The 21,094-nt window shown below is 40.4% G+C and overlaps 1 protein-coding gene across 1 annotated transcript in view; it reads left to right on the plus strand.

Moving 5' to 3' along the window:
* The window catches only part of RFX1 (regulatory factor X1), a 56,602-nt gene that overhangs the window by 7,588 nt on the left and 27,920 nt on the right, over positions 1-21,094 (plus strand). Inside the window, exons 4-8 of the mRNA XM_032209479.1 lie at positions 1,712-2,042; positions 8,834-8,943; positions 14,013-14,096; positions 15,200-15,292; positions 20,130-20,225. Of these exons, the coding sequence (XP_032065370.1) occupies positions 1,757-2,042; positions 8,834-8,943; positions 14,013-14,096; positions 15,200-15,292; positions 20,130-20,225 (669 nt within the window). The 5' untranslated portion in view covers positions 1,712-1,756. The remainder of the gene's footprint in view (positions 1-1,711; positions 2,043-8,833; positions 8,944-14,012; positions 14,097-15,199; positions 15,293-20,129; positions 20,226-21,094) is intronic.

The raw sequence follows: 21,094 nt of genomic DNA on the forward strand, positions 1-21,094 counted from the left end.
CCATTTTAATTTATAGACCATGGTTAATGGGCATTGCAATGTATCAACCCAACCAATTGTGTCAATACAACCTCTGAAACGAGCTGTTGGGTAAGAACCAGATTTATAAAGATACCATTCCTCTTATGTCAGTAAAACACATAAATATGTGATCCCAATTTGGATCAAGTCTGAATTCTTAAGGTTCTAAAAAGAGCAAGTTATTTTCACGTTCGACTTGCACAAAAAAGAATGAGCAAGCATGTTGGAATCTTTGGGATGCATGTTGTGCATGATCTGATGCCTCCTATAGTTTTTATGCTTTAGTATTGTATTTTTAAGTCTTTGGCCATTTTAACTTGAAATAATTTATAATGCTTATTTGGTTAAAAGAGGTTTTTATGGTCTTTGTAAAGTGCCAGAAAAAAGGTTTTCCCTTCTGAGACCTCAAATGATACATTCAAAAATATATAGTGCAGGACTAAATGCAATTACCAGCCTGCTTCAGCAAGGCAGCTTCTGATTTTCCTGACAAAGAGTTAAACTCTGTTATTCAAAAGGATGATTATACACTAATCATAATTGTCTGGCTGTCTGAGAAAAACAGCCTTATGCGAAAATAATAATTTCCAGATAGATTGTAAAATATTCTTTAGCACAGTGTTTCTCAACCTTGGTAACTTGAAGATGTCCGGACTTCAACTCCCAGAATTCCCTGGCTGGGGAATTCTGGGAATTGAAGTCCGGACATCTTCAAGTTACCAAGGTTGAGAAACACTGCTTTAGCAACTGTGGTGATTTACTTAACTACAGTTGCATAAAATTGGATATGCTGATGTGATGACTCACTTAACCACAGTGACGAAATTAAAAATCCCAATTGTGATTGTAAGTCAAGGACTACCGTAATTGCTCCTTCGTGTATGAAGCAGCTTTTGAGGCCTTTACACTGTCTAACTACATAACATAAAAATATACTGAACATTGCTGTTGAGGTTCTTTGCAGTTTTCTCTCCATTATTCTTTTAGCTTTAAACAATAAAAAAGGGTTATTTTAAAGCATTTGACTACCCCTAATACTAGGTTGTGATTACAGTAGTCACTTTGGGGATTTATCATTAATGTTGTTTGTCTGCATATAAAACCAAATAGACTTTATATCGTCCATAGAGGCTTATTGAATTTCTTTAAAAACAGGTATACAAAATACTATGGAAGTTTACAAAATTGGCAAAGACACATTATTATGCACTTATTTAACCAGAAACACTGGGAGCAGAATGTGACAAATAGTAAACAAATTACTCTGAATCTTGCCAGTTGTACCATACTTTCTGTCTTAAAGTTCATACTCTGTTCTCTATTCCTTATCCTAACTAGCTGTAAGGGGGTATTGTAAGCAAGTTGAATTTCTGATGATTGTGAGCAGGTTTGTGTTTCATAAAAGAATTCTGAAAAATATGATTTAAGTAGTCATGCAGATTATATTTAACGTTCTGGATTGTTAATTTTCCAGACTAATATTTCACATGCACCAATTGATTTTCCTGCTGCTATTCTTTTCGATAATTGTTTTCAATTGGATTTTAAACATGGCGAGTTATTAAGTTGTCACCCAGTGAATAGAACTGTAGGGAGTTCTTTCTGTCTGTAAAATGCTTTATAATTGATTAATTATTTTTCTTTTCTTTTTTTTTGTTCTATTTGTTTTTCTTTTCCTCTTCAACGAAAGGAAGCAAAAAAAGCCTTATTTATTATCATTTTCCCCACTGTTGGCATGGCAACACAGGCTTATGTTACCGAATTACAGGCAGCCCAGCAACAATCACAACAACCGCAACAGTCTCAGCAACAGCCAGCAGCAACAGCAAACGCAACGACACCAGTGGTGGTGGCAGCAGCAACTCAACAGCAGTATGTGGCAGAATTGCAAAGCGCCCAGCAGCAGTCAACCCCAAAACAGTATGTGGCAGAAATCCCAACTTCTCAGACGCAGGCTCCACCCACTGGGCAACAGACACCAACGCCTGCGCCACAGCAGTACATTGTAGTGACTGTTTCTGGTAAGTGTTCAAGGGATGAAGGAAAGAGGGGAAATTGCCAGGGGGAAAAAAAAAATGAGAGCTGTCATTTGGAGAGATGAAATGCACTTTATTTACAGCAGTGTTTCTCAACCTTGGCCACTTGAAGATGTCTGGACTTCAACTCCCAGAATTCCCCAGCCAGCGAATGCTGGCTGGGGAATTCTGGGAGTTGAAGTCCAGACATCTTCAAGTGGCCAAGGTTGAGAAACACTGGCTTAGAGGATGCTGGCTGGGGAATTCTGGGAGTTGAAGTCCAGACATCTTCAAGTGGCCAAGGTTGAGAAACACTGGCTTAGAGGATGCTGGCTGGGGAATTCTGGGAGTTGAAGTCCAGACATCTTCAAGTGGCCAAGGTTGAGAAACACTGGCTTAGAGGATGCTGGCTGGGGAATTCTGGGAGTTGAAGTCCAGACATCTTCAAGTGGCCAAGGTTGAGAAACACTGGCTTAGAGGATGCTGGCTGGGGAATTCTGGGAGTTGAAGTCCAGACATCTTCAAGTGGCCAAGGTTGAGAAACACTGGCTTAGAGGATGCTGGCTGGGGAATTCTGGGAGTTGAAGTCCAGACATCTTCAAGTGGCCAAGGTTGAGAAACACTGGCTTAGAGGATGCTGGGTGGGGAATTCTGGGAGTTGAAGTCCAGACATCTTCAAGTGGCCAAGGTTGAGAAACACTGATTTACAGCCTTCACGTCGGGGAGCTTATGAAAGCCATTATCAGTGCCACTTCGGTAAAGACAATCAAGTGAAGGAATAATCAGCCCTAATATCAAATAGTTCTGATTCAACCAGTTAGGGTAGACTGACAAATAGTAGCTGGCAATGTCCTTCCTAGGCAGCTTTTAGGAAATATTTCCCTTTGTTTCAAGAACAGAATCCCTTAATCTGCCTTGAAATCTATTTGTGAAATATTCCCCTCACAGATTATAATCATTGAAGATCCCATCTACGTAACTAAATATATTTATAATTTGAACATTTCACCAGTTAACTTTCCTTAATTTGTATGATTTGCACTTCATAGCTTCTTCGTCTGTCTTTACTAGAAGAGTATGGTGAATTTCAAATAATAATTTGGTTAATCTCATCGATCCCAAATGAAGTCCTTTTAAATTTACTACTATATTTTAAAATTGTTCTAATGAAATATATATGTACAAATATATAGGGTAAACAGTTTTAAGTATACAGTACTGAAATTCATGATTAAAAGCTCAGGTGAGATAAGTGATTTAAATTTGGTTTGCAAAAATCAGTTGAAGCACCCATTGAGCATTGCCAGGCCCAGCATTTAACTTTCCTTTAAATATATTTTCTAATTCTCTTATCAGCTATTGTGAACAGATTAATGCCCATCTCTTTTGAATGATACACTTCTCATTGAAGTAGCTATATTTTATACAGTTATCACAGAATTAGTAAATACTGAAACATCTGGGAATGTCTCTGTTGAGTGACTATATTTTTCACTTCCCTGCATATCATGAATGGCCATGAAACGTCTTTTGGTGTTGATTTTGCAGTTACAAATAAATTTTGAGTAGGGAATTAGCAAATACAGAATAGTCTCAGCAAATTCATTCTGGGCCTTGCATCAACAATGAAGATTTGCATTTAGAACTTGGGTATGATGATGAGAATAGAATCTTCCCCCTGTGCGGTATGCAGCAGAACCTTTCTTTCACTAATCAGATTTTTATGATAGATAGATCCTATATATTTTCAATAATAGCCCAAGAATATTAATCTACGTACGAAGTTTACAAGATATGACATGAACTCTGCATCGCAGCCCTGCACGGATCTGCAAGGGTGAGATTCCAGGCCAGTTGGAAATTAAATATAGTAGATTGCTTTAACTCTTCTGCTTACATTAATAACAACTGAAAATAGTCTAAGAGTTCAACATCTGTCTGACTGAAGAGAAGGATGCCAGAGCAGGTTTTGGCTTGGGTTTAATACTTGACTGAGAGATCACCAGAGACTTCCCGGGCTGCAGACAGGACTAGAAAGTTAAAAAACAAAACAAAAAGCATTCGCTGGGTGGGGAATTCTGGGAGTTGAAGTCCAGACATCTTCAAGTTGCCAAGGTTGAGAAACACTGCTATAGAGAATCATTGCTATAGAGAGTCATTGCTACAGATTTTGGAAGATTCTGTAAGTTATCCCATTTGGTGGTATTTTGTTCAAAAATTGCTGCCCTATGATGCACTATTTCACCCAGTTAATGACGACAAGAGTTTTGGTAGTATACAGATTTAGTTTACTGGAATTTATTCCGTTTTTATAAATCAGCCTTCCTTCAGTTTAACAGTTTGTTTTCAATGTATGCTGAATTCTATTTTCATACGTGCCTTGGCAAAAATCAGAAACAGTAAAGGTGATACCTCTTGTTCATATTGAGATACAGATGATTTTGAATTACACTGATTTTCCACCCAGCAAGTAGAAGCAGCAGCTGATTTTCAGCTGCGCTGCAAAAAATGAAAGATATTAATTATAAGTACAATTTTAAAAGACACCATAGGTAAGCCAACTGAGGTGTTCATATGTTTTATTAAATGGTTATTGATATATTTTTTAAAATCAGTGTGTACAAAATGTATTTAATTGGTCTATTTTTGCTATTTTGCCCTTGTAACATAATACACTCAGACAGGCCAAGAAAATGGCCTTTGTGGTAATGATCACATTCTTTTCTGGCTCATTCTAAAGTTAAATACCCACACTCTCAGTTTCCCTTTCTTTCGGTGGAATTGAACTTAACGCATCTCTGCAAGCACAGTTTTGGCTCAGGTTCAAGTAGATTATGTTGCCGTGATTGCCTTTCACACAGTTGCCTTATAATAAATGATGTTGAATTGGCAAGGTAGGAATTTCAATGACTGTTATATTACAAAAGCATTGATGTCTAAAAGTGATGTGCTAAGTTGATGCTTCTGAGAAATTAATGCATAAAAAGAAACAAACTCATATATAAACATAGATTTATTGTTTTTAACGTTTGTAACGTTTCTGACTCTGTTTCCATCTATTTGCTTTCATATCTTAAAACAATAACTCTTATTTCCAAGTAACGTGTTTGATTATTTTTCAAGTAAGTTTAATTTTCTATCTAGCTTTCATATCAGGGAGGGTCATTATGACATTGTGAGAATTTCTGCCCTAGTTGTTAATTCTTTTAATGAATTGAAGAGAATTGGTCTGGCCCCGAGAAGTTCAACAATCCTCAAGTCATCCATTTGCCCGATAATATTGATTACGCTGATCATTCTTCACATTGCAAGAGAACTTCAAGGGAACAGTCTTGAAATCCTACATAATAAATTGCATTTTGTAAGAACAACAAATACGTCCAGAAGCCCAGTGCAGATGGCCCAGTCTGACTTCCTCTGCCCTTTCTCCCCTCCTGTTGATCATGTCAAATGAGACACCCATGAAATGTGAACTGCTCCTTTGCGATTACAATCGGGTGAACAGCCGGCATCCGCCACCCAATCCTGAGAAGAACAGAGAACGTACCTACTCTTGATGCGAATGTTTATTCGAAATCAATCTGCCTGGAAGCTTTAGTAGGAACAAATGGGGATTACTTGGCCAAGGTTCCAGTTTATAAAAGGCTTGCCCGTTTTATTTTCAAGGAAAAGAGCAGTTAGAGCTGAAACCTTTCAGGAGCTTCACCATGTATTATGATTGCCTTTATGCAATGCCTTTTGATCGTAAGTACTTCTGAAGGGATTTCTGCTTAGTACCTCTTGGCCTGTATCAGAGATAGATCCTTTACAAATTACCTGCTGTCTTTGCTCTCTTGCAAGCCCATTGCGGCCAACAGACTTGCAGCATAGAAGCAGAAGAGTCTGCTCTCAGCCTAGAAACTTGATTGTCATAGTAGTTCTTTGAACCATATGCTCTAGCCTGGCTTTTGGAAAAGAAATGTATGCACTGCTTTGGATTATATCTCAAAATCCGGAAGGAAACGAAAGGTAGCATCTTCAGAAAATAGAAAACATTTTTTTTTAAATGACAGTAACATCATTGAGGGTAGATGAATGCTGGAAACTCAACATCCTGATGTAATTGCAGAGGCATAGAGAGAAGTACCAGAGACAGCTGTATTCCTGCTTGCCTTTAGAAAAACACATGCTTCCAGGGATGGATATGGAAAGGAAACATCTGGCAAATAAATAGAAATCACAAAAAATGAAGATAAATAAATATATATATATGGAACTTTGCTGGTGTAAGAGTAATTACGCAAGGCTTGGGTTGTTACTATTAGCATTGTTGCACTAAATGGCTTACTTAAATTGTATTCAATCAAAGAGATGTCTAGGAGATCCAGCTTTCCCAGATAGGTTCTGCCCACCCAGTCCAGATGGCCAGAGAGTGCCTGCTGAAAGTCTCCTCCATTCTGGGGCAGAGTTGAAGGGCATCTTCCCTCCCATGATATAGACTAATGAAGGATGTTGATGATCCCACTCCTGTGACTTCCAGAGGCTTGTGAAATCCTGACTTTTGGGGTTGGGGGGGGGGGAGGAGGCTTTGAAGATTAATTGTTTGTGGAACAGTAGCCTGTATTTTTTTCCCTATTAATCATGATTGATCATAGTTTTTTTTTTTACAGTCAGCCAGATGTTCAGATTGGATTTGGCATTTTTATCTAATGGGATCCTATATATTGCCTAGAGCCCTTTTAGACTGGTTCTTTTTATTTAGCTCTAATAAATAAAATATACAATAAAACTTTGAAGGAGCTCCTAAAATAAAGAGAGGAGAGGCATTTGCTTTATCACTACAAATATTGCACAACTTTTAAATATCAGACTATGTGATGAAGGATGTAGTGGGGGAAGTTATCTTCATTTTTGGGTAAATATATATGGATTGCTTTATTACCATTACAGAGAGTGCTGGGAATTATAACAGCTTCCAGCAAAAACATGCTGGAGAAATCTCATGTAGACTTTTCCCAATAAGAACTGTGCATTTGTAGCCTAAGACAATCGTAGTCTGAACACATTCTTAGACATTACTTTATTCTTGTGAAGAAAATTAATTGTTACATTTGAATAATACGATTTGTTCTCATTTTAGGAGCTGGCTGCTCTGTGTAATTTAATTGTCAATATGAACTGTCAATGAAAGCCACCTGGGTGAAAAATAGGCGGAGGAAGATGTGTTGGATATGTTCACCGTCTTGAATTATTTACAGAAATAATAAATGTGGGATACAAATAAATATATAACTTCATAAAATAAAATATTAATATTTAGTCCCAAAACTCTGGATAAACAGTAGTTCATACTCTACATATGTAGTTATAAAATTATAGCGTTAATACAATAATGCAATAGCAGAGTTGGAAGGGACTTTGGAGGTCTTCTAGTCCAACCCCCTGCCTAGGTAGGAAATCCTATACTGTTCCAGACAAATGGCTATCCAGCATCTTCTTAAAGACTTCCAGTATTGGGGCATTCATAACTTCTGGAGGCAACTTCTGTTCCACCGATTAATTGTTCTCACTGTCAGGAAATTTCTCCTCAGTTCTAAATTGCTTCTCCTTGATTAGTTTCCACCCATTGCTTCTTGTTCTACCCTCAGGTGCTTTGGAGAGTAGCTTGACTCCCTCTTCTTTGTGGCAGCCCCTGAGATATTGGAAGATGCTCTCCTGTCTCCCCTAGTCCTTCTTTTCATTAAAACTAAATGTACTCAGTTCCTGTGATGAGTTGAAGTAAGCCATTTCGAAGACCACGCCTAATCCAAATTAAAGCCTTCCCAAGTGATATGAGTTCACTCTCTTCTTGTTCTCCTTCAAAAGAAGAGTCACTCTTGCCTTTACAAGTAACTCAATTTCCCGCAGCAGTGCTGCTTCTAAAGAAGAGTAGTGTCAGCATGGAATGGGACAACTCTGCGCAACCAACTCGCTGCTGCCAACTCATGACTCATAATAGAGCCGAGGTGGCGCAGTGGTTAGGGTGCAGTACTGCAGGCCACTTTAGCTGACTGTGATCTGCAGTTCAGCGGTTCAAATCTCACCGGCTCAAAGGTTGACTCAGCCTTCCATCCTTCCGAGGTGGGTGAAATGAGGACCCAGACTGTGGGGGTGATATGCTGACTGTGTAAACCACTTAGAGAGGGCTGAAAGCCCTACGAAGCGGTATATAAGTCTAATAAATAAATAAATGACACCAGCTGGCCATGGCCAACTTGCTGCAAGATAGCTTGCCATGGCCAACTTGTGGTGGGACAATTGCGATGGGGCAATTAAATAGTTCAATTTAATTTTAATTTTTCATCATTCGTATTTCATTTTTCTGTCCTTCTGCTTCCTTCCTTTAATGGTTCTATACCACCATTCCTTTGATATTAGCGTCCTTGTCCTACGGCACATCCTATTTCAAGTTCAAGCAGCGAGTCGTCCTAGACCCATGTTAGCAAGAGTTCAGCCTGGGAAAAAGACCCTGGCTCCCTTGTTAGAGTAAAAAAATATATAATGAGGCAATAACTTGATATCTTGTAGCTCCTAGAATAGGAAAAGGTGCTATATTAACTTTTCAGAGAGGTAATTGGAGGGACAATTGTTGGTCACATGCTGCTAAGTGTTGAATGAATACTAAAATTGCTGGTTATTCCTTCACTTCAGAGAATGAGTTCAGTTTTCTGCTCTTCCATTTTTATTTTTATTTTTGAGGTGTAATTGCAAAATTGGGATTTTCTTGGGGAAGCTAGTCTAATATTTATATATATATATATGTTTCTGCCTTTCAATAGAAGGCTCCATGAGGCCCAGCGACACAGTTTCAGAGTCCAGTCCAGGATCCACAGCTACGCAGTCAGGAGTGCCGACTCAGGTCGTTCAGCAGGTCCAGGGCACTCAGCAGGTACGTGGCTCAACTGAGAGTCTTGCTACTAACGTGACATAGATGCACTAAAGCAGTGTTTCTCAACCTTGGCAACTTGAAGATGTCCGGACTTCAACTCCCAGAATTCCCCAGCCAGCGAATGCTGGCTGGGGAATTCTGGGAGTTGAAGTCCGGACATCTTCAAGTTGCCAAGGTTGAGAAACACTGCACTAAAGCAATCAGAGGAAGTCTGGCTCAGGTTTCCACATACAATTCATAAACAGTAAAAGAACATGAGATGTAATGAGTAAAAACAAAAGGCATATTGGGAAAGCTGGTCTCCAAAGTAGCACCCGGAGGCTTCAATTGGTCCAGAATGCGGCTGCGCGGGTTATCATGGGGGCACCACGGTGCTCCCATGTTGCGCCCCTTTTAGGCGGCCTGCACTGGTTGCCGGTTGTCTTCCGGGTGCGATTCAAGGTACTAATTATGACCTTTAAAGCGCTCCATGGCTTAGGCCCAGGATACCTGCGAGACCACCTACCGCCACCAGTAGCCTCCCACCGTCCAGTGCGATCCCACAGAGTCGGCCTCCTCAGTGTGCCGTCGGCCAGACAGTGTCGGCTAGCCACCCCCAGGGGGAGAGCCTTCTCTGTGGGAGCGCCTTCCCTCTGGAATGAGCTGCCCCCGGAGCTTCGTATAATCCCCGACCTCCGGTCCTTCCGGCGCGCCCTAAAAAGTTGGCTTTTCCAGCAAGCCAGCCTGGCCTGAACAGAATAAAATAAATGATTGATTATTGTTAATTTTAATTGAATTGTAAATGTTATTGTTAATCTTAATTGGGTTTGTTTTTTGGATACTTTATGTAATTTTTTTAAAAAACTGTGTCTTTTTAAATGTTGTACGCCGCCCTGAGTCCTTTGGGAGAAGGGCGGCATGTAAATCCAATAAACAAACAAAGAAGCTAAGAATAGGAGATGGTTTGTTTGTTTCTCTCATAGCTTTTTGTTTCCTTAATAATCAAGGTGGTTTAAGATGATAAAAATACAAAATATGAGCTACGGTAACAATAATACAGTTGACATGAGAATTAATCACTGAAATAACAATTGAAATCCTGACCCGCTGAGGGAGTGACAGCCAAAAGTATTTTTCTAGGGAGTATGGTCCATGTCTTGGGTGTCATACAGGAGAACTGTCAGCCTTTTACTGACAAGAAAATCTTCAAAAGATCAGTAAGATCTCTCCTGCTAATCTAAGTAGCCAGGCAGGTTTATTGTTGGAGAGAGATATGTAAATAGTTACACCGCCAATCCATTAAAATGGCTTTAAAAGTCAATATCAATGTATTGGATTGTGTTGGAATGCAACTAGTAGCTAGTGCGAGTATCATATAATATCTATGCCAGTGTTTCTCAACCTTGGCAACTTGAAGATGTCCGGACTTCAACTCCCAGAATTCCCCAGCCAGCATTCGCTGGCTGGGGAATTCTGGGAGTTGAAGTCCGGACATCTTCAAGTTACCAAGGTTAAGAAACACTGATGTATGCTTTTCACTGACAATAACTTACCTATTGTATTCTGTAGTAATTGTACTAGCTTGCATACAGCTCATTGTATTTCTCAAGCAAGACAAGTTGTAACCAAGGCAGATAACTGTTGCTAAAGGCAGCCTATGGAGGAAGGGTCATATTTGCCCCCCCCCCCTTAACTATAATTGGTGATCACGCTCCTTCTATTGCTGTACAACTCCAACTGGAAGAAGCCTCATTTCAATTCCAGTGTCCAGGTTTTTCCCTACCAACAGCGATTCTATGTTATTTATTTATTTTAAAAAATATATGTATGGCTGCCCAATTTGCAGCACAACTCTGGGTGCTTCAGAACAATAAAACTACAAACCATAAAAACCAATAAATAACAAAAACATAAAGTAAAAAAACCAACCCCCACCCCCAAGCGCCTCGGTCATTCCTTGGGATGCCCCAAGATTCATCTATGGGACTGCCATTACTGTACTCCAGTGCTCGGCTAAAGAGTCAAATCTTAATGGCCTTCTGGAATGCTAAAAGACTTGGGAGGTCCAAGTCCTAGAGTGTCAGCACTTCTTCATTGAGTAATTAGGAAAGAAGACCACGAGACTCCATAGGTAGAAATCAAGTGTACTTTTACTAATTATAAATTATTAGAAGCGTAGCAAAGCGAGGACTGATTATTTAGGCGCGAAAGCGATTGATATATAAAATAACCCATTCCCCACCCCTTGGCATCCCAGTTGCAGTCCAATCATAATTCTCCTAAGTGTCAGGTGTGAGATAACTTCGAAAGGCATCACCAAGATGGAATGTCGGTGCCGTTAGCCTTGGCGGGAACCTCCTCCGCATGCGTAGTCCGACAGGCAGCAGAACTCCAGAATCTTCCTCCAGCAAAATTAGTAACCCCTCCCAAATACCATGCCCTCCCTCCCCGTTTCAATGGCAGCCGAAGCAGCAGCAAAGCAGAGGCTGACATAGAGGTTGGGAGGTCCTAGAGCCGAGGTGGCGCAGTGGTTAAATGCAGCACTGCAGGCTACTTCAGCTGACTGCAGTTCTGCAGTTCGGCTGTTCAAATCTCACCGGCTCAAGGTTGACTCAGCCTTCCATCCTTCCGAGGTGGGTAAAATGAGGACCCCGGATTGTTGGGGGCGATATGCTGACTCTGTAAATCGCTTAGAGAGGGCTGAAAGCTCTATGAAGCGGTATATAAGTCTAACTGCTATTGCTATTGGCGGGGAGGGTATTACACAAGGTAGGGGCAGCTATTGGAAAGACACCTATTGTTCTCCATTTTAATTGTTCTCTCTCCATCCTATGGAATATCACAAGTAAATAACACACGAATGTACTGTTTCATTCTTTGGAATCAGAAAAATAAGGAAAAATAGAGCTGGGTGTCAAAAGCTTACCAAGGACAGTACAGAACTTCAGATAATCTCCCTAGCAATTTACACGTAGATGGCAAAATAGCACACAGGTAGTCCTTGACTTAACCATTCGTTAATGGAGGGCCAAGGTTACAATGGCCTTGGAGAGGGCCCTTTATATCCTATAAAGTAATTCCAATCATCACAACATTCCCCGCCCCATCATGTAATCAGTTTGGTTGCTTAGCACCCATTTCACATTTGCACCTGGCTGCATCATCTTCTGACATAGATCTTAAGCTAAAATGACCAGAATAGTTCAATACATATTTGAACAAAATTCCAATTAAAATATATATTTGAAGTGTGTTTGTGTGTGTGTGTCTTTCTGTCTGTCTACACCAGTGATAGTCACTCTGGTCCTTACCGCCCACTAGTGGGGGTTCCAGCTTTCATGGTGAGCGGTAGGGGTTTGCTGTAACTCTGCTTTCTAAATGTTATAAAGTAAAGTTACTTCCCTACTTTATAAATCACCATTATTGTGGAACCGGTGGGCGGTTAGAAAATTTTACTACTAACAGAGATACAAAAGTGAGCGGTAGGTATAAAAAGGTTGACTACCCCTGGTCTACACACACACACACACACACACACACACACACACACGGCTACTGGTTTCTCAAACATTTTGCCTTAGAATGAATCTAGTTTCTAATTAATGAGACCTTCTGGATCAAGGAAGGCCTTTTTTCACCAAAGATCTTACAAAAGTCCATGTAAGATGATAGGACATGTACTATGCTTAAAGAAGCATTAATAACCTCTTAGCCATGGAACCAATCCCAATCTGACCATGATTCTACTGGGTGGGGCAAGGATGAAGCACAAACATGGTGCCCCCCCCCCCCCGGTAGCTATCTGCACATTCATTCCACATCATCAAGCTGAAAAAGACCTATATGAAACTGTCAAGGTTAGCTTCAGATGATTTGCCCCCAAATTCAAGTCTAAATCAAAATAACTCCATGACTTTGTCTGCAAAGAATGTTGAAGATTGCTCACAGGGAGCCTCCCGTCAGTTCCAGCTTTTCCTCTATCCACATCTTGTTCGGCAAAGTGTTGGAAATAGAAAACATGGTTACTCTGTTCAGTGCAGATGATGTGGACGCTGAGAAAAAGAACCTCTTTACTACATGCATTATAGCAAGGTAGATTCCAAATGGCCCTTGAAAGAGATTCTGCCTGTACTAAACTGTCTAATCCGATTTATTATGAATTCCTCCTTCTGCACCTCGGACCTCTGCTTAAGTGTTTTTTGTATTTTGTTCTTAATTGTAATATAGGTGTCAAGGGAATTATGATCTCAAATTGAAAGTGGCATTCTTTTTCTGAAATGCTTGTGCTTGTGCTACTGAGAACAATGGGTTTTCACTCAGCTTGCCTCAGTACCATGACATAACAAATACTAATATTTTACAGGTAGTCCTCAACTTACAACCATTCGTTTAGTGATTGTTCAAAGTTACAACAGCACTGAAAAAAGTGACTCATGATCATTTTTCACACTTAGGACCATTGCGGCATTTCATATGATTGAAATTCGGATGCTTGGCAACTGGTTCATATTTACGATGGTTGCAGAGTCCCCGGGCCATGTTATTTAGAGCCGAGGTGGCGCAGTGGTTAAATGCAGCACTGCAGGCTACTTCAGCTGACTGCAGTTCAGCAGTTCGGCTGTTCAAATCCCACTAGGCTCAGGGTTGACTCAGCCTTCCATCCTTCTGAGGTGGGTAAAATGAGGACCCGGATTGTTGTTGGGGGCAATATGCTGACTCTGTAAACCGCTTAGAGAGGGCTGTAAAAGCACTATGAAGCGGTATATAAGTCTAACTGCTATTGCTATTGCTATTTACCTTTTGCAACCTGCTGACAAGCAAAATCAATGGAGAAGCCAGATTCACTTAACAACCGTGTTACTAATTTAACAACTGTGGCAAGAAAGGTCATAAAATGGGACAGACTCACTTAACAACTGTTTCAACTAAGCAACATAAGTTTTGAGCTTAGTTGTGGTCATAAGTTGAGAAGTAACTATGTTGGCTTTACTATATAATAAACTTACAAATTTCTGAGTAAGAAAAATGGTGAAAGCGATTAAGGCTTTCTTTAATCCTGTCTTTTTTTAATCCTGTTCTCTTATTTGCAGAGGTTGCTGGTTCAAGCCAGTGTACAAACAAAACCTGGAACAGTATCTCCTCTGCAGCTTACAAGTGTGCAAGTTCCCCCACAAGTGAGTCTCATTTCTTTCACTGATGCTACCACAAACAGTTGGAAATGTGTTGAAGCTTTCTCTTTTGACCAGCAACCTGCCTGCTGGACAATATTCAAATGCTTCATACATTGCTGTAAAAATGTGCTGTATTTAATCATTCTATTTCGGGTATGAGGTGTAGCTGCATTACAGTACTAGCTCAAGCTGGTATGTTTATTGCAAGAAATGTCATGAATTGCTTCGTGATGATCCCTAAGTATTAAAACCCTTTTCCCAGTCTACAAAATGCATATTGATTAGTGTATTTGATTAACCTACTGAATGTATGTGATTAGGTAGCTTGGCCCAGCGAACGTAGCAACTTACCAGTTGGTCTTGCTTCTTCTTCTTCTTTTTTTTTTTTAATATAAATTTTTATTTCAAACACATAAACACATCAACAGAAACAGACACATGACTTAAAACAACATAGGAACAAGAAGTTCCATCGTATATCATACGGCAGTTCCGAATCGGTTTCTTTGCAGTTGGTGTTTTCCCTTCTATACGTTTCTACCTTTCATTCATGGTCCCCTTATTCGTTATCCATTTTTATGTGCTATTCTATATTTATTTATACTTAGCTATTTATAATATTGTTTACCTATATTGTGCTTTATATTCTTACTGTCATTTATTCTCTTACATACAATTCTAGGTGTACATTCACATGGTTATTCTTTTTCTTTGCCATTCTTATACTATTGTTATTCCATTTAAAAGGTTATAATATACAGTTTGGGTTGCTTTGTTTACCATACCTAGCGCCTGTTGTAACACCACCTTATTTTCCCTTTCTTTTCTTTTCTCCCTCCCTTCCTTCTCTACTTCCTTCCTTCCTCCTCTCCTTCCCCTTCTTCCTTCCCTTACCTCTCCCCTACTCCTACCCTCTTTCCTCTCCTTCCTGCCCTCTCTCCTTCTCTTTCTCTCTCTTCCTCCCTCCTCTCCTTCTCTTTCTCTCCCTTCCACCCACCTCTCCTTACCTCTTTCTTCTTCCCTTACCTCTTGCTTCTGAATGATTTGCTCAACCTATCGTAGTTCTTCTAAAGATAATCAGGCCTTTTTTATGCCAATTGTTTCAGCGGCTCGTGGTACAGAATACACCACAAACTAGCAAAGGAGGGTCAATAGCTTTGACTGTACATGGTGTGCAACAAGTCCACTCTTCACCTGAGGTGAGTGATCAGATATTCAGATTTTTCAGGTTTTGTGAAACATATACAGTATGTAGATGTCCTGTATGCTATGCACCAAAGAAACTGCGTTTTGACTTTCACTGGCTTTTTGTGTTGCTTATCTTCACATCTGGCTTCCAATTCTGTCTTTCCCTTTCCCTGCCTGCTCTTAGTTGCTTTATCTCAGTGTTTCTCAACCATGGCAACTTGAAGATGTCAGGACTTCAACTCCCAGAATTCCCCAGCCAGCGAATGCTGGCTGGGGAATTCTGGGAGTTGAAGTCCTGACATCTTCAAGTTGCCATGGTTGAGAAACACTGCTTTATCTAGTTAGTCCTGTCAAGTTTCCATCTCACTGTTAATTAGACCAAAAACAAGTACATAGTTTTATCATCTCAGCAATACTGTTAACTGTGGGAAAAATCAACATGTGTTGGCCACTTAAAAAAATCAAATAGTCTCTAAGGAAATATAACCGAATGAACAGCATGATTACAGTCCTTTTAGTATGAAAAATAAGATCTTTTTTTTACCTACAATTGATGGACAGTAAAATGGTAGTTGCAGAATTTGATTGCATGAAGTGTTTTTAGAGTATATATAAAGAATTTGCACTGCTTATTTTTTTTCTGTCTGTTCCATTCTGTGATCTGAGATCAGACAGAATAGGATAGATTCAAGCAGAAAGACTGCCTCATGAATTGAGTAGAAGGTGTATTTTTCCATGTAATTCCAAAAAAGTACTTCTGAGTTCATGGGAAGGAGAATGTAACACCTTATCCAAAACATACAACTTTAAAGCACTTGTATGTTATCAAAAGGGAGAAAGATACAAAGAAAAGCATGGCTGCTTTAGAAAATTGAAGACAGATACTGCATTTGTATCATCGATATGCCCAGGAATACCTGAAGCACCATTTTGGAATTGAAATCAAAGTGTTTCAGAGCTACAATGAAAAGCACAGAAAACAAATTCAAGACTAAAGATCTATTAACCAGGCAACCGGAACAGAACTTGGATAGCTTCATGTGAATCCCGGTGGATGATGTCCCGCTGCTGAGTGGAACGATGTTTTGTTTTCTTTGCTATTTTTAAAGTTTTGTATGCTAGGTAAATATAATTTTGCTGAATGTGGTTCCTTAGTTACTTTCCTAATCCCCCCTCCGTTGTTCTTTTAAGTAGTTAATAATGGGGCTTTTCCTATCTGAAACCCATTTTATTCTAAACCTCGTAACAGGAAATTCAGTTAGTGTAAATTTGAGATTTAGGTTTCAGTTTTCATTATGGGCCAGAATAGAAAACAGATCAATATCTTCTGTCTTACTATTCAAACTTGAGTCAACCTCTCAACATCCCAGTCATGGATCCTGTTGGCCTCAGCCAGCCTACTAACCTACGATTAGGATAGAGGATTTAATTTCCCAGATCCCAGCTGAATGGAGATTCTCAATCATCCAGGTCATATTGTCTCAAAGGTACATTTTCAAAAGGCAACTGGACTGGTTTTTTTTGAGGAAGAAGAAGGAAAATGTTTTGCTTCCAGTTACAATTGAAGAAGCTTCTTGGATGAGAAGTGAAATGTTGTCTTCTTCTTTCTTAAAAAATAATACAGATGCTTTTTGAAAAAGCACCGTTGAGGCAGATCCCAGCTGCTTACAGCTTATAGACCTGGAGACTAAACGGGGTTAACTTGCCATCCCAGGATTTAATAACACAACTATTAAAGGTAATCCTTGACTTACAGCTACAATTGGAACCAGAATGCCTGTTGCTAAGTGATGTGACTGTTAAGTAAGCCGCACCTGATTTTATTATCTGTATTGCTACATTTCTTGTTAAGTGAATCATTGTGGTTGTTAAGCGAAGCATGCAGTCATTAAGTGAATCCGGGTTCTTTATTGACTTTGCTAATTGGAAGCCCCCTGGAAAGTCCCAAGTGGCCCTGGGATGCTGCAACCATTGTAAATATATGTCGGTGGTCAAGTACCCACATTTTGCTCATGTGACTACAAGGATGTTGCGATAGTCATAAGTAAAAAGACTGATTGTAACTTACTTTATTCTATGTCATCATAACTTCCAATGGTTGTTAAATGAATGTTTGTAAGTCAAGGACTACCTATAATTCCAAAGAAGTTGCCCATTCTTATATATGTATATGTACTCACGCCAGGTTTTCTGAAGACAGCCTAAGAAAGGGAATCTCATCAACATCAGCCTCTACCACTCAAGTTTTCAACTTTTTACCAAAAGATTTCAGAGATGGACTATAATCAAGCTATCTCCACCGACTGGTGTCATAGTAGCAACTGTGTGAGGGATCTTGAATTCCCAGTTTGACAATCACTTAAATATGAGTCAGCAGTGTGTTGCAGCTGTCAAAAAAGTCAACACAGTTCTACGCTGCATTAACAGAGGGATAGAATCAAGATCACGTGAAGTGTTAATACCACTTTACAATGCCTTGGTAAGGCCACACTTGGAATATGGCATTCAATTTTGGTCGCCCCATTGTGAAAAAGATGTTGAGACTCTAGAAAGTGTGCAGAGAAGAGCAACAAAGATTCTTAGGGGGCTGGAGGCTTAAACAAATGAAGAACGGTTGCTGGAATTGGGTGTGTCTAATTTAATGAAAGGACTAGTGGTTTGGTTTGGTTTTATTCGACTTGTATGCCGCCCTATTCCCGAGGGACTCAGAGCGGCTAACAAAACCAAGGGAGGGGGGGGAGGACAATACAAAAAGGAAAACCACAAAAAACAAACAATAGTACAAAACAGTCTAAAATGTCTCAACACGCATACCCATTCGAGTAGGGGATGGGACTCAGCAGCACCAGGCCTGCTGGAACAGCCAGGTCTTGACGGCTTTACGGAAAGCCTGAAGAGTGGTGAGGGTCCGAATCTCCATGGGGAGATCGTTCCAAAGGGCCGGAGCAGCCACAGAGAAGGCCCTCCTCCTGGTGGTGGCCAGCCGACATTGGCCGGCCGATGGAATTCGGAGGAGGCCTAGTCTGTGGGATCTAATGGGTCTTTGGGAGGTAATGGGCAGGAGGCGGTCTCTCAAGTACCCAGGTCCAATACCATGTAGGGCTTTATAAGTGACAACTAGCACCTTGAAGCGTATCCGGAGACCAATAGGTAACCAATGCAGCTCGCGGAGGATAGGTGTAATGTGGGTGTACCGACATGATATCTCTGGGATTGCCACAAAGAAGAGGGGGTCAAGCTATTCTTCAAAGCACCTGAAGGCAGAACAAGAAGCAATGGATGAAAACTAATCAAGGAGAGAAGGAACCTAGAACTACCGTAAGGAGTAATTTCCTGACAGTTAGAACAACTTGCCTCCAGAGGTTGTGAATGCTCCAACAGAAGAGATTGGACAACAAGTTATCTGAAATGGCATAGGGTTTCCTGCCTGAGCAGGGGGTTGGACTAGAAGACCTCCAAGGTCTCTTCCAACCCCTTTATTCTATTATTCAAACCAAAGCACCCTCCTCAGTCCTGATACCAATGATGAAGATGTCCCTCTTCACACCAAGAAATTCCGAAGGAAAGACTCATTGACAATACTATTTATTATCTACCAGAATCTGTCATGGAACATCCAGCTAGTTTTTCCAGCCCTAATATGAACACTATTCAAGCCCATGCGCAAAGTAGCCATTAACATGGGGAGGGCATTCATAATTGCCCTTGAAATAGGTTCATTGTTGGTCAAGAAAGAATACAGTATCATCCATTCCTCAGTCCCTAAGCCCAACCTTTATTCTCAAGGTCAGTTTTGTCTTCCACTGGGACCTCCTTCTTCCCTAGCTACAAAACCCACAAACTACATCAAATGGAGTTATCAAGCTCTAGCTGAGAAGGAATTCAGAGTCTCTGACAGTTTCCTAGTGACTTTGTAATATTTCATCTTGACTGCAGTCTGGTGAATGGAGTTTGCACCAAATAAGCATAAGAGATTCAGAATAGTCCTGCCCCACAGGGAAGAACAGTTCATTCCACTGGGAAAGTAATCATTTTATCCACTTTCAACAGACATCTGTAGGGATTGCTACATGATCTTCTGTGATTTAACTGTGCAGAAAACGTGTTCTGAGCAAAAACTATGGGCCTTCCAGATGCAAATCCACCTCCAGGATGTTTATTCCCACTGTAGAATGATCTGGTTTTACTGTAAAAAAAAAATGGTTCGTTTTAAGTTTTCATAAAGGTCCTTTTTCTACACTGGAAGCAGGATATTTGAAACCCACCCAGACATTCACACACAGAGGAACTTGCAAACAGATTACTAGGGCCCCAATATATTTGAGCAATTTCTCAGCTATATCTTTACTCTTACTTTTTAAAAATCTGCTTCTTTCAAGCTTTCTTCTGCATTGTTAGTCTAGTACTGGGGGTGGGGGGGTTAGTTTCTCCAAAAGGAAGCACATTAGAATCTAACTCTGCTTCCTGAACAAGTGAGAGGGACTGTTGTAGAGTTCCCTATCACTAGTTTAGAAAAAGGACATTCATGGGAAATCTAATGAATCATTCTAGGTCTTGGTAGCTGCTCGTGTATGGGCATGCGCATATACTAGAGTCAGTTTTTGATTCCTGGTGACTGCCTGGGCTAGTCCCTGCAGTTTTCTTGCCAAAGTTTTTGAGAATTGATTTTCCCTTTCCTCCTTCCTAGGATTGAGAGAGCGGGACTGACCCAAGGTTATCCAACTGGCTTCATGTCTAAGCAAGAGTAGAACTAATGGTCTCCCAGTTTCCAGCCGGATGCCTAAGCCATTAGGCCAAACTAGATCCCAAAAGTACACTAATGGACTCTTGGTGTCTTTCATTCCACAGAGATCGGTCGTGCAGACAACTCCCACAACTCCCAAAGCAGGTACAGTGCAACAACTGGCAGTGCAAGGGCTCCAGCAGGTTCATGTTACCCAAGAGGTAAGTGCTTGTCTTCTTCTCCTGCGTTTCCGCTTCTTGTATCCTGTAGCCACGGAGGACTTCTGCCCTCTGAGCTAGGTAACTAATGTCAGAAAGGTTAAAGCCCTGTCTTTAACCCGGTTCACCCACAAAACGGCGCCCGACTAAACCACGTCGCTGACGTCATCAACAGGGCGACAACAGCGCGGAGACAGAAGCACGCTGTAAACCCTAAACCTAAAATTAACACCTAAACCTAAACCTAACTCCCCTAAACCTAACCCTAAACCTAACCCTAAGCCTAACCCTTAACCTAACCCTTAATCTAACCCTAAACCTAACCCTAAACCTAAACCTAAACCTAACCCTTAACCTAACCCTAAATCTAACCCTTAACCTAACCCTAAACCTAATCCTAACCCTTAACCTAACCCTTAACCTAACCCTAAACCTAATCCTAACCCTTAACCTAACCCTAAACCTAACCCTAACCCTTAACCTAACCCTAAACCTAACCCTAAACCTAAACCTAACCCTAACCCTTAACCTAACCCTAAACCTAAACCTAAACCTAAACCTAACCCTTAACCTAACCCTAAATCTAACCCTTAACCTAACCCTAAAGCTAACCCTAAACCTAAACCTAAACCTAACCCTTAACCTAACCCTAAATCTAACCCTTAACCTAACCCTAAAGCTAACCCTAACCCTTAACCTAACCCTTAACCTAACCCTAAACCTAATCCTAACCCTTAACCTAACCCTAAACCTAACCCTAACCCTTAACCTAACCCTAAACCTAAACCTAACCCTAAACCTAAACCTAAACCTAACCCTAACCCTTAACCTAACCCTAAACCTAAACCTAACCCTAAACCTAACCCTAAACC

The sequence above is a fragment of the Thamnophis elegans genome, chromosome 2 (assembly GCF_009769535.1).
Source record: "Thamnophis elegans isolate rThaEle1 chromosome 2, rThaEle1.pri, whole genome shotgun sequence".
Lineage (NCBI taxonomy): Eukaryota > Metazoa > Chordata > Lepidosauria > Squamata > Colubridae > Thamnophis > Thamnophis elegans.